This window comes from Theropithecus gelada, chromosome 4, assembly GCF_003255815.1.
Source record: "Theropithecus gelada isolate Dixy chromosome 4, Tgel_1.0, whole genome shotgun sequence".
NCBI lineage: Eukaryota > Metazoa > Chordata > Mammalia > Primates > Cercopithecidae > Theropithecus > Theropithecus gelada.
Genome location: NC_037671.1, coordinates 105,484,462 through 105,498,277, shown reverse-complemented (window position 1 = coordinate 105,498,277; position 13,816 = coordinate 105,484,462). Strand labels below are relative to the sequence as shown.

General features: G+C 34.9%; 1 protein-coding gene across 7 annotated transcripts in view; it reads left to right on the top strand.

Annotated features, from left to right (window-relative positions):
* ATG5 (autophagy related 5) overlaps positions 1-13,816 on the top strand; it is a 136,568-nt gene that overhangs the window by 24,001 nt on the left and 98,751 nt on the right. For 6 of the 7 annotated variants that reach the window (XM_025383540.1, XM_025383539.1, XM_025383535.1 and 3 more), the window contains one exon: positions 8,604-8,682. The exons of the other annotated variant lie outside the window; for it this stretch is intronic. In XM_025383540.1, the coding sequence (XP_025239325.1) occupies positions 8,604-8,682 (79 nt within the window). The remainder of the gene's footprint in view (positions 1-8,603; positions 8,683-13,816) is intronic. 7 annotated transcript variants of the gene reach the window in all.

Below are 13,816 nucleotides of genomic sequence, written 5' to 3'. Positions count from 1 at the left end.
AAAATTGGAAATACAAAATGCTTCAATAAGCAGTTTCTTTGAGCATCATGTCAGTGTTAGAAAAGGTTCAGATTTTGGATCATCTTTCTTTGTGCTTTAACCAGTAGCACATAGGAGGAGGGGATAAGCAAATGTTTGCTCAGTGAATGAATGAATGAATTTAAATTTGCCCCTTGCTTTTATTTAGAAAACCGAGACTCAAATAAGTAAAATAACTTGCCCAAATAGGTAAGTTAGGACCCAGATTTTGAGAGTATCAGTTCAGGGCTCTTTTCACCACACCTGCTAACATTTTGTTTAAAAACTTTTCTCCCATCTTGTCTGTTCTCTCTAATTGCTTATGTCAGTTTGTCCAAATTAGAATTTAAAAAATTTAAGAACAGTGGTGTACTTATAATGAATACTCCATACATTTGTTGTTGTTGATTTGTAGATAGCTTACAAGGAGGTTTTGTCTGATTAGAGCTTTATCTTTGTATCTTTAGCTTTTAAAAATTACATGGGAAATGGAAAGTGCCGGCCTAACTCAAAATAGAGTCTCTTTCTTCAGACAGATGTTAGTCAGCAGAGGGTGCTCTAACATTGCATTTTGAGGGGTGAAGTTTCTTATTACCACAACTGGTGTTCACATTTTATATTTGTTACTTTTATATTACAATTAATTTAAAAGAACAGTTCTTGGTCTTTCTGAAGAATACTTTGTAAGTAAACCCTAATTTTGGTTTATATCTTAGACCTTCAAGCACAAAATTGAGAAAAAGCTTCTCATTTTGTCAACTATAAAATAAATAACTTTAGTGGGAAGTTTTACTCTGTGCAAATTGACTTACTTTCAGGACAGGTGGTGAAAGGAAGAAGTTGAAATTACTTTTTGAATTGTAAAAAAATATATACTCGGGCTGCATAATTTTGGTCAATGATGGACCGCATTTAGGATCGTGGTCCCAGAAGATGATAATTCTGTATTTTTACAGTATCCTTTCTATGTTTAGATGCGTACGTACTTACTGTGTTACAGTTGTCTAGAGTATTCAGTGTAGTAACGTGTTGTACAGGTTTATAGCCTAGGAACATTAGGCTACACCACATAGCCTAGGTATGTAGTAGGCTATGGCATCTAGGTTTGTGTAAGTACACTGTGATGTTTGAACAGTGAACGAAATTGCCTAACAATGCATTTCTCAGAACATATCCATGTTGTTAAATGTCCCATGGCTGTATTGACGTTGATCTTAAACACAGACGTGATAAAATGACTCAGAATTTAATGCTCTTTGTGATTTCAAAAGTAAATTTTAGCAAAATGCTTTAGTGAAAACGTGTGTATAATTTTTTTAAAAACATTTAACATTTTAATCATAAATGCTAACAGATTCTTCTGTCTTATTTCCAGTCTTTTTAAGGCTGTGAATTTCTGGAACTTAACCCGTTTATGCAGGAGGTTACAATTTTTTATGTGTGAGAAATCAGACCTTGTCAATGACCTTGAACAGTTTACATAACTCCCACAGGCTTAGTGTTCCAATAATGGAACACTAGGCATAAAGGGGTTAACAATATTCTGTAAACTAGATTTTTGAAATGTGACTTACATAGCATTTTATATATATGGTATCCCTTCATTATTTTTGAACTTTTTCATATATAAGAATAAACTTAAAAAGCTGTGAAACACACTGCTACTCTATAGTTGTTTATGTTTGTCCCATATATAGAGTAAGTCAGTATTCACAGCAATCATCAAATTACTTTGGTTTGCATTTGTAGTTACATGCTTGCAGTTACAATGAAATGTAATTCTGTTTCCAGTGAATCAGAATGCAGCAACTTTCCGAATAGGAGGCATTTATTTTCGTGACATGAACTTGGGCAGTACTTCTCCAGTACAGGGAAAATTCTTTTAGTGCTGATTTTAGAATACTTGTATTAGTTTGCTATCTGAGTACAGATATTTAGACTAGAATCATGTTCCTTCTGAGAATATCCATTATTGCTACACCATGTGCCAGTGTGCACACGTGCACACATACACACACATATAAATGGAGTAATGAATAAAAAAAGAAAAAGCAAAGAAATATTAAAATATATTCATTTTGAGAATTGAATATGGAAGACAAGAGCAATGTAAAGAAGAAAACAAATAAAGTGTAAAAATAGACCTAATACTGTTCTCATGCAGTCATTTTCTGTAGGGCAATACATTGAGCCTTTAGCTAGTTGGATCCTCTTATTTACACAGAAAATACAGTTCTGGATAAGAGTTGGTGTTCTGTATCCATGGGTTCTGCATCCATGGATTCAGCCAACCATGGATTGAAAATATTTGGGGGAAAAAGCAATAACTAAAATACAACAATAAGAATGAAACCACAAAAAGCCCAATATGGTTTAACAACTATTTACATAGCACTTACATTGTAACAGGTATTATAAGTAATCTAGCAATAATTTAAAGTATGCAGGAGAATGTATGTAGGTTATATGCAAATACTGTGCCATTTAATATAAGGGATTTAAGCATCTGCAAATTTTGCTATCCAGCTGGGTCCAGGAACCAATCCCCCACACATACCAAGGGCGGACTATATTCCAGGTTCAAATCCTTATTACTTCCTTTTCTATTAAGTTTAAGTTAGATGGCAGAAGTAGCAACATAATAGCCAATAGTTACATTATGATTTACTTATGGTGTATGTGGTTTCTGTGTTGTGGGTTAGAAACCTCCTCACAAAACTGTATGTAATATCTGTTTAGAAGAGTTGTACAAATTAGTACTTTTGAAATCCTTAATGTAAATAAGATTAAAGTGTAAGAGAAACTCAATACCTTTAATTTTTGCCAGTTCTGTTTTCTTTTATAGATTTTCTTGAATATCAATAGATTCATCAGAAATAAGCAATCTGGGAACCAGTGAATTCAGATAGCATATTTGTTTGGAATCAATATCTTTATATGAAAATAATTATAACATAAAAATTTGTATTGAACCACATGTTAATTATAGAATTTGACAATAGAAATAAGTAAATGGTTATTTTACTCCTAAGTTTTTCTGGTTCATTTTTATTTAAAAAAAAATCATTACAGGATGATTATTCATTTTTATAATATTTAGAATGTTTTTATGTTAGTACTTTATTTTTTTTTTTTTTATGGAGATGGAGTCTCCCTCTGTCACCCAGGCTGGAGTGCAGTGGCAGTATCTTGGCTCACTCCCAACCTCCACCTCCCGAGTTCAAGCAGTTCTCCCACTTCAGCCTCCCAAGTAGCTGAGACTACAGGTGCATGCCACCACACCCAGCTAATTTAAATTTAAACATAATTTAGAGGAAGTCTATGTTTACATTTATCTCTTAATTCTTAATATACCAAGACAAAGGAGTCGTCATCATTTACCATCTGGGACCAGTGAAATAAAAAGTTTTAAGATTTCGACAGGGTAGGGCCAGGCACAGTGGCTGATGATTGCGTAATCCCAGCACTTTCAGAGGCCGAGGCAGGTGGATCATGAGGTCAGGAGTTCAAGACTAGCCTGGCCAAGAGAAACCCCATCTGTACTAAAAATACAGAAATTAGCCGGGTGTGGTGGTGCATGCTTGTAATCCCAGCTACTTGGGAGAATCGCTTGAACCCGGGAGGTGGAGGTTGCAGTGAGCCAAGATAACACCAATGCATTCCATCCTGGGCAACAGAGTGAGAAGAAGTGAGACTCTCTCTCAAAAAAAAAAAAAGATTTTGACAGGGTCTCACGCTGTTGAGTACAGATCATGCCTGGCTCATTTTTTTTTTTGTATTTTTTTGTGGAGACAGGGTTTTGCCATGTTGCTCAGGCTAGTGTCGAACTCCTGGGCTCAAGCAATCCACCTGCCTCAGCTTCCCAAAGTTCTGGGATTACAGGCATGAGCCACCATGCCCAGCCTCAATGAATATAAAAATATATATATATATTTTTATTATATATATAATATATATTTTTATTATATATAATAAATATATTTTTATTATATGTAATATGTATTTGTTATATATAATATATGAAAATATTTTTGTTATATATAATATATTATATATAATATATAAATATTTTTATTATATATAATATATAATATATGTATTTAAGTCAGTTTCCAAATAATTTAGAGAAGCTAGAATAAAGGAATAGTGTATAACAACTTTATTAGAAATTTTAATACAGGTTTAAATACACAGATTTACATTTTCATTTCATATTTTTCTAGTTTTAAAGGTATCTAAAATGGTCAGCATCCCCTGAATGCAACTAATTGCTCATTAATTTTTATATGTACAAATATACCTCTGAGAGGTTCTGGCTTATTACTTCTGGCCCTTCTTGCTTCTAATAGTGTTAATAATACTTGAAGAAATCTATAAACCCTTTGCCAGCTCATGATTTCATTACAAAATATTTTATTTTTTATGTGAATCAACACCAATTAGACTGAGCAGTCCAGTACTTTTTTTCATTTCTATGTGATCTAATTCCTTCAGTCTTCTTTGTATATAAATAGACCTTTTGCATTTGCCCACTATCAAAGAAATTTGAGTTTATAAGTAACATAAAAGACAAAATAATATTGTCACACGTTCTTTTAGTAAAATGGAATGGTCCAGGTTTTTGTCATAAAATATCATGTAATGAAGTTTTTTCTGTTGATGACTAAGCTGTTAAGATTATCATACGTTCCTTTTTGTCCTTAGAAATATATTGTTCTTCTATTAGTTCTTGAGCTATGTAAAATTTGATATCGTCTAAAGACTCAGAGTTTGAGATTTCACTTAAATGATCAATTTCACTATTGTCATTAAAGTCCAGAGTATTGCTGTTTCTCTTTCCTTTTTGTCCTGATTTGTCTAATAATTGTGAAACATCTTCCTCTGTCAAGTTTTTTTCTCTGCCATTATAGGTAGAAAATGAGAAATTTGGAATTTTCAACTGTGTTAATGATAGCTAAAAACTGATTCCAGAATGGGGTCTGCTTTCTTTTTTCTTTTTTCTGAGACTGAGTCTCTCTCTATTGCTTAGGCTGGAGTGCAGTGTCGCAGTCTTGGCTTACTGCAACCTCAACCTCCCGGGTTCAAGTAATTCACCTGTCTCAGCCTCCTGAGTAACTGGAACTACAGGTGCATTCCACCACGTCTAGCTAGTTTTTGTATTTTTACTAGTGATGGGGTTTCACCATATTGGTCAGCCTGGTCTTGAATTCCTAACCTCAGGTGATCCACCCGCCTCAGCCTCTCAAAGTGCTGGGATTACAGATGTAAGCCACTGTACCCAGCCTAGCCTGCATTCTTGTTTTACACTTTCTTGAAAGATGTTTCAATACTTTAGGCAACACAGTAAGAAAATGAAAGAAGGGTACATTCTTCTATCATCCTTCTAGGCATCACGTTATTTTTTCAATTTCTTACTGTTTTAGTCTCTTATTGGGAATAATTGACAAATAATGATGAAATAAGTTCCAGAGTGATGAAATAGTAAAATGTATAGGAAACAATAAAATCAGTAAGACCCTAAAATGTATCTTAGATTTATAAAAGGGTCCAGTGGCTCCATATAGTAATTACTACATGGAGTAAGTTTTATCTTTTTTTTTTAAAGTGAGTTTTTTCTGTTCTTTGGAATACCTTTAAGAATGAATAAAAGTCATGAAGTGTCAATCATTAAAATAGTTGGAACTGCTCAAAAAAGAAACTCAGAACCTAAAATTGGCTCCATTGGATCTTTATGTTGTACCTAGGGTTAGTCTGTGGACTTCTTTGATTTATGCATTCAGCAGCTATTCATTATGGACTTTTTTCAAGATTCTGTGTATTTACAGTTTTCTCATTTGTTAAATATTGAGGGTAAAAAATAATTGATGATTGAGTCTTATGTTTAACTTGTATTCTTATCCAGATATTTCCTTTAAAAGTTATTTGGGCTGGACACAGTGGCTCATGCCTATAATCTCATTACTTTGGGTGGCCAAGGTGGGAGTATTGCTTGAGCCCAGAAGTTTGAGACTAGCCTGAGCCCAGGAGGTCAAGGTTGTGGTGAGCTCTGACTGCACCACTGCACTCCAGCCTAGGTTACAGAGTAAGACCCTGTCTCAAACAAAAACAAACAAACTTGATTTTATATTATAGATTACTTTAAGATATGATATTTGGTTTAGAATTTGCTTACAAATTTACAAAAGTGTTTCACATATTTGTTAATGGCAGGGAATATGTAAAACACTGGATTGTAGTAGTTTTATGTGATCTCAAGTGAATCTTATCTAATAGATTGACTATTTTGCTTAGTGGAGTTCTTTGTAATTGTATTTTCAGTGCTGTTTAGAATCTGGAAAGCAATATGGTGTCACTTTTGAAATTTTAAGTCTTTTTAATGAAATCCAAGTAAATAAAACTTCAGTTAAGTGCCTACATTCATCTTTAACCCTGTTGCAGATACCTAAGAGAGATATTCTAAAAAAAAAAAATCGAAGACGTTAAAAGGTCTGTTTTGTAAAAGTATGAGGTATTATTTTAGAGTTTGTTCAATTTTAATACTTCAGAGAGAAGGATCAGAATTGGATTAAATCTATGACTTGTCTATAGTGCTATATGTGTATATGTGTGTGTGTGTGTGTGTGTGTGTGTGTGTGTATATTTTTTAGGTTTTGACTGAGGTGAGAGTTTTTCCTGGTTCTATAGTTTTCTTCAGTATTATTTTCTGGATATGAAAGGATTGATTAGAGAGAAATTTAAGGGTTCTTATTAAGAGATATAATGCATATAAGACTAAAAGTACCCCCACTGTTTTATTTTTACCAACAGGGCATTCATCCTAAATTCTTTTTTTTTTTTTTTTCTCGAGGCAAGGTCTCACTCTGTCGTCCAGGCTGGAGTGCAGTGGCGCAGTCTTGGCTCACTGCAGCCTCTACCTCTCGGACTCGAGAGATTCTCCCACCTCAGCCTCCTGAGTAGCTGGGGCTACAGCTGTGTGCCATCATGCCTGGCTAATTTTTTTTTTCTTTTTTTTTTTTTTTTGTATTTTTGGGTAGAGACAGAGTTTCACCATGTCAGTCTCAGATACTGGAACTGTCTCCAACTCCTGACTTCAAGTCAAGTGATCCACCCGCCTTGGCCTCCCAAAGTGTTGGGATTACAGGCTTGAGTTACTGTACCTGGCCCATCCTAAGTTCCTACCAAATAAATACATGATCTCTAGAAACTGATGACTTTCCCATAATTATGTACAAGTAAGCAAGCATAAATTATATATATACAATTATATATATAAACATATATATATGTTTTATATATAAGCAAATGTACTGCTCCTGGCAGAGCAGGGCTATCCCATAGGCATTGTGCCCAGAGTAGCACAAGCATAAATAATATTAACTGACATTTGAATCTTGGTCACAGTTACTCATTTTGAGATAAATTTGATGTGATTTCAAATTTTGCAGCTCTTAAATCTAGGAGTAACTCATTAATAGATTATACAGATAAAGACAGGACTGTGTATAACACCAAGTAGTTTTCTTTTTGCCTTGGTTGTGAGTACAGGTTGAGCATCCCACATCCCACAATGTGAAATCCAGAATCTAAGTACATTTACCTGTACATACATAGGTAAACATAGCACTGACATGACACTCAAAGGAAGTGCTCATTCCAGCATTTCGGATTTTCAGATTTGGGATGCTCAAATGGCAAGAATATGATGCAAATATTCCAGAATTTAAAAAGAAAAGCTGAAATCTGAAACACTTCTGATCCCAAGCATTTTGGAAATGGGATACTCAACCCGTATTATTTAATTCTGATTAACCAAGTAAGCTCATTTACTTTAGACTTTTTAAAAGGATGGCTTAAGTTTTGTCCATTGAAATCTACAACGTTTGTATTAGTCATGTTTATTTATTGCTAAGTAATTTACTTCACTGTGAGTAATGGTTATATTAGGAAATGTTCTCTTATTTTGGAACTTATTTTTTTTTAATTTAGAATTAGGTTTCAGAAGAATGTTCAGTGACTTGGGAAAATGTTGACATTATATTATGTGAAAAAGGTTATAGTACAGTTTTAAAGGATAGTCCTGATCTATATTTAGATATGTATGTATAGGTAAAGACTGGAAATTTATATGCTATAATGTTAATAGTAACCACAGAATAGGTGATTTGCATGCATTTTAGGTGCTCATCTTGGTTCTTACAGTTTTTAAAATTTTAAGTTCTAAAAGTAAAAAAGATATTTAAATAAATTTACAAAAATCAACTGTCCTTTATGAATACTGGGATGACAATTAGATGCAGCAGTACTGTGACATAACAGTTCACACGGCTGATAAAGAATGCCTTTGCCCACAATCCCATTGTGCATATTGAGGTTTCTATGGGAATGAAGTGTTTAGAAGGAAACCACTTGATGCCTGGAAAGTAGATCATACTAGCCCAGGCACGTAAAAAAGAATGTAGCCTTTCTGTGATTTGTGGTTAAAGCGCCTGACATTTGGTGTTAAAATATGTGTTGGAAATTTATTTTGGAGTTGTAGTTATAACTTTACATATTTATTTTCTGAAAATATACTGTTTCATTTTTAGGCATTATCCAATTGGTTTACTATTTGATCTTCTTGCATCAAGTTCAGCTCTTCCTTGGAACATCACAGTACATTTTAAGGTATAGTAAATTGCATTTCTCCTTTGTCCCATTTGTGATACATAGTAAACAGACTTCGAGTAGAATTTTCTTTTGAAGTGAAGTTATTTCTTTCTTTTCCCATGACACTCTTTTAGTTGCTAAACTTCGATTAGTATTTGTCTATAAGATACTTTTCAATTTTTTCCTAACTCTTGGCAGAAACACACTTTTAATGTATGAACTGATTTTCTTTATTATTGCTGAATACACTGTTTAAAATTTACGAGTTTTTGGGCCAGGCTTAGTGGCTCACGCCTGTAATCCCAGCACTTTGGGAGGCTGAGGTGGGTGGATCATTTGAGCCCAGGAGTTCAAGACCAGCCTGGGCAATGTAGTGAGACGCTGCCTCTATAAAAAATAAAATTTATGAAAGTTTTGAAAGTTGGTGTTAATTTTTAAAAGTCAACTAGGAACAAGAGGAATCCTGCATGTAGATGTGGATATGGAAGTACAGAGGGGACAACCTAATACTGTTGAGTAATTCTAAGGCTATTTTGATTGAATTAAGAGAAGGGTTAGGAGATGGAATTCCAAAGATTTGATCTACCTCTGTTTTGAGAAATGTTCATTCCTGTAGTTTTTAAGACCAGACTGAATTTAGTGTGACCTAATTTTGTCTCAATAGTTTGTGAAGTGCTGGTCCCTCATTCCCTTAGCCACCTTGCCTCTGCTCTGTTCCTGACCCCCAATTCACAAACACATTTGGTTTTTGTGATTGGAAACGCTTACGTTAATTGATCATGAACAGTGATTCATTCTCAAATAGCAATGATTCCATCATGTCGGTCTCTTATATTAGTTGATCACGAACAGTGATTCATTCTCAAATAGCAATGATTTCACCATGTCGGTCTCAGGTACTTGAACTGGTCTCGAACTCCTGACCTCAAGTCAAGTGATCCACCTGATCCTCCTATATTTTATTGGAGAGAGGCATGTAGAGTTTGAAAAAGTCATTTACGTGTCTTGAGTTTCTTTCCCGTAAGGAGTGTCCATTCATAGTTACTGCCCAAAGGGTGCTCATTCTTCTTATGATGGTTTTCCTTCCTGTTTTACTGAATTTGAGTTTGTGGGTCATTAGAGCTTATTTCCATGTACATTTATAATAATGTGCTTTGCACAATACCATATTATTAAACACCTTAGTTACCAAAGAATAGTATAGATGGAGCACATAGTGCTGGTATGCATGAATTTCACTCACCATGTTACATGCAAAGCAAGGAATGCTTGCATATACAACAATTTTTAAGTTTAGAGAGGTGTGGAGATAAAAATACTTCAAACATATTAAGGGTAGGGGTGCTATATTGCCTAATGAGTCTTCTCTGTTAATGTTGGAAAATAATTCCAATGATTAGATTTTTTTGTGTGTTAAAAATAAACCCTAAAATACTTTGAAATCTAGATTAAAATACATCATAGCTGTCTACTTGTTTGTTTATTTATTCACTCATTCATTCATTCAACAAATGTGGAGATCCTTCTATGTGTCAGTTTCCTGAAACCCTTTCAATGGATTCTTCAGGTCAAAGCTGTTTTCATGATATAATAATATCAAGATGTTATTGGCCCTTCCCTTTGTGTTAACATTTACACTGATATGCAAAAACAATCGTGTTGAAAACTGTGGGTGCCTTAGCACAAAGTATATGTGTATGTTCTCCCTGGGTGCTTGGCTGAGGCCTGGGTTGCACATGCATAGCTGATACTCTACAAGGTCTAGTAGAGAGTGAATGTTGTAGGGTTAAGAGTGGAACAAGATACTGAACGTCTTATGATGCTGGAAAGTGTTGGATTCCAGCTCATTCAAAGTGGAGAGACATTTGGCTACATACTGAGCAGTTACCTGAGATGCCAGAAAGACCATGATTTTGGAGTAAGGATCATACATTAGAGCAGGAATTGGCAAATGTGGCCCACTGACTGTTTTTGCATGGCCTGTGATGTAAGAGTAGTTTTTACATTTTTAAGTGGTTGGAAAAAAATTTAAAAAAATATTTTGTAACATGTGAAAATTACATGAAATATAGATTTAGTGATGACCATAAATAAAGTTGCATTGAAATGCAGCCATTCATGGAAATTCATATACGTATTGTCTATGGTTGCTTTGCGGCTATGACAGCCTAGTTGAGTATTTGCAATAGAGACTGTATGACCTGCACAGTGTTAAATATTTACTGTCTAATCCTTTACAGAAAGTTTGCCAATCTCTATTGCCAGTCTTTAACCCTAGAGTAAGAGTTGCTCTGGACTTGCCTTTTTAGGATTAAGGAGAGCTGCCAGTAAATTAACTGCCAGCCAGAACAAAACTTAGCGTTTTAAAGGAAGACAATATAATCTAGAATCCTTACAACGTATTATTCACAGTGTCCACCATACAATCCACAACTACTCGACTTGCAAATAAGCAAGAAAATATGGTCCATATCAAATAAAAAAAAAATTTACTCTCAATAGAAACTGACCTAAGAGAATCCACATCTTGGTACTACCAGAAAAATGAATTAAAGCAACTATTATAAATTCAGTAACTTAAGAGAAAAAAATCACAAAGTTGTAGAATTGTGTAGAAAAATATCTGAAATGAGGAATTTACTACATGGGCTTAACAGCAAATTAAAGATGGCAGAAGTATGGTTCTTTGAACTCAAAGACAGATCCACAGAAGTTACCCAGTTTGGTGAATAGAGAGATGGAAATTGGTATAGAGAAAAAACAGAACCTCTGGGATAATATCAGGCAGTCTGCGTGTAATTGGAGTTCAAGGAGAGGAGAGAGAATGGGTCAGAAGAAATATTTTTAAAAAATAATGGTTACACTACTCAGTGTCAAAGCTATAATCAAGACTGTGTGTGGGGTGCCTACAGAATGGGAGAAAATATTTGCAATCTTATACTATCTAATAGTTTAATATACAGAATATGGAAATAACTTTATAATAAAAAGATAAAAAAAAGAAACCCAATTAAAAATTAGTCAAAGAATTCGAATAGACATTTCTGTGAAGAAGTTATATAAATGTCCAGTAAACACACGAAAAGATGTTCAGCATAACTAGTTTTTAGGGAAAATCAAAAAAAGAAAAAAACAAAAAACCACACAATGAGTTACCCCTTCACACCCTCTAGATTGGTTATCATCAAAAAGATGATGTACAAGGCTGGATGTGGTGGCTCATGCCTTTAATCCCAGCACTTTGTGGGGATGAGGCAGCTGTATCACTTGAGCTCAGGATTTCGAGACCAGTGTGATCAACATAACGAGAACTCATCTCTACTAAAATAATTTTTTAAAAAATAGCCTGGTGTGGTGGCATGTGCCTATAGTCCCAGCTATTTGGAAGACTGAGGTGTGTCCTGATCGCGTGTCTGCAACCCAGCCTGAGTGACAGAGTGCAACCCTGTCTCCAAAAAAAAAAAAAAAAACCAACAAAAAACGGTAACACATGATGGAGAGGGTATAGGCTTATTAGACCCTTCGTACGTTGCTGATGAGAATGAAAATGGTGTAGCCTTTTTGGAAAGCGGTTTAGTATGTCATCAAATGATATACTTACCGTGTTACCCAGCAATTCTACTCTTAGTAATATTGCCAAGAGAACTGAATATGTAATTCTAATATGCAAAATATGGAAATAACTTGTGCCCACACAAAAACTTATACATGAATGTTCATAATAGGCAAAGCGGAAATAACCCAATGTCCATCAGCTGATGAATAAACAAAATACTGTACGTATCCTTACAATGGAGTATAATTTGGTCGTGAAAAGGAAGGAATTACTGATAATATGTTACAACCTTGAAAATATCATGTTAAGTGAAAGAAGACACAAATGACTGCACATTATATAATTCATTTATATTAACTGAATAAATACCTTTATGCCGATAAATCTGACAGATGGACAAATTCAATGAAAACACAAGTCGCCAAAACTGACATAAGAACATAAATGAAAAGCTCTTTAATCTGCAAGTAAATTTGATTTGTAATTTTAAAAACCTCACAGAGTAAAACACCTTGCACAGAGAGTTTCATTGGAGAACTCTATAAAATACTTAAGAACTAGTCGGGTGCAGTGGCACATGCCTGTCGTCCCAGCTACTCAGAACACTGAGGCAGGAGAATCGCTTGAGCCCAGGAGTTCTGGGCTGTAGTGTGCTATGCCAATTGGATTTCCATACTAAGTTTGGCATCAATATGGTGACCTCCTGGGAACAAGAGACCACCAGGTTACCTAAGGAAGGGTGAACCGGCCCAGGTCAGAAATGGAGCAGGTCAAAACTCCCGTGCTGATCAGTAGTGGGATTGTGCCTGTGAATAGCCACTGCACTCCAGCCTGGGCAACGTAGTGAGACTGTGTCTCTAAAGTTAAAAATAAAATGAAATAAAATGTTTAAGAAATAATATTACAAACTTCACAAACTTTCTTACTCTTTACAAACTTTTTCCAGAAATGAGACACCAACTTGTGTTAGAGGCCAGAATAACCCTGATATTGAAACCTGTTAAAGACATTAAAAGAAAATTATAAGCCAATATATTTCATGATCATGGATGCAAGAGCCTTCAATGAAGTACCATCAAATTGAATCTTGCAATAATTAAAAAAGACGGTACACACCATGATTGAGTTGAGTTTATCCTAGGAGTAAAAAATTGATTCAACATTCAAATCTCAATGCATGTAGGCCAGGTGCAGTGGGTCGTGCCTGTAATCCCAGTACTTTGGAAGGCTGAGCCAGGAGGATTACTTGAACCTAGAAGTTCAAGACCAGCCTGGGCAACATAGGGAGACCTCATCTCTACAAAAAAACTTAAAAATTAGCTGAGCATGGTGGTGTACACCTGTGGTTCCAGCTACTCAGAAGACTGAATTGGGAGGATCGCTTGGGCCCCAGAGGTTGAGGCTGCAGTGAGCTGTGATTGTGCCACTGTGCTCCAGCCTGGGTGACACAGTGAGACCCTCTCAAAATAAAACATCTCTGTCAATGTAAATCACAGAATAAAATAGAAAAATCAATAGATACAGAAAAAGTCATTCATTGACAGAATTTAATACCCATTTGTCATCAAAACTTATAGCAAGCTTAGGAATAGAAGG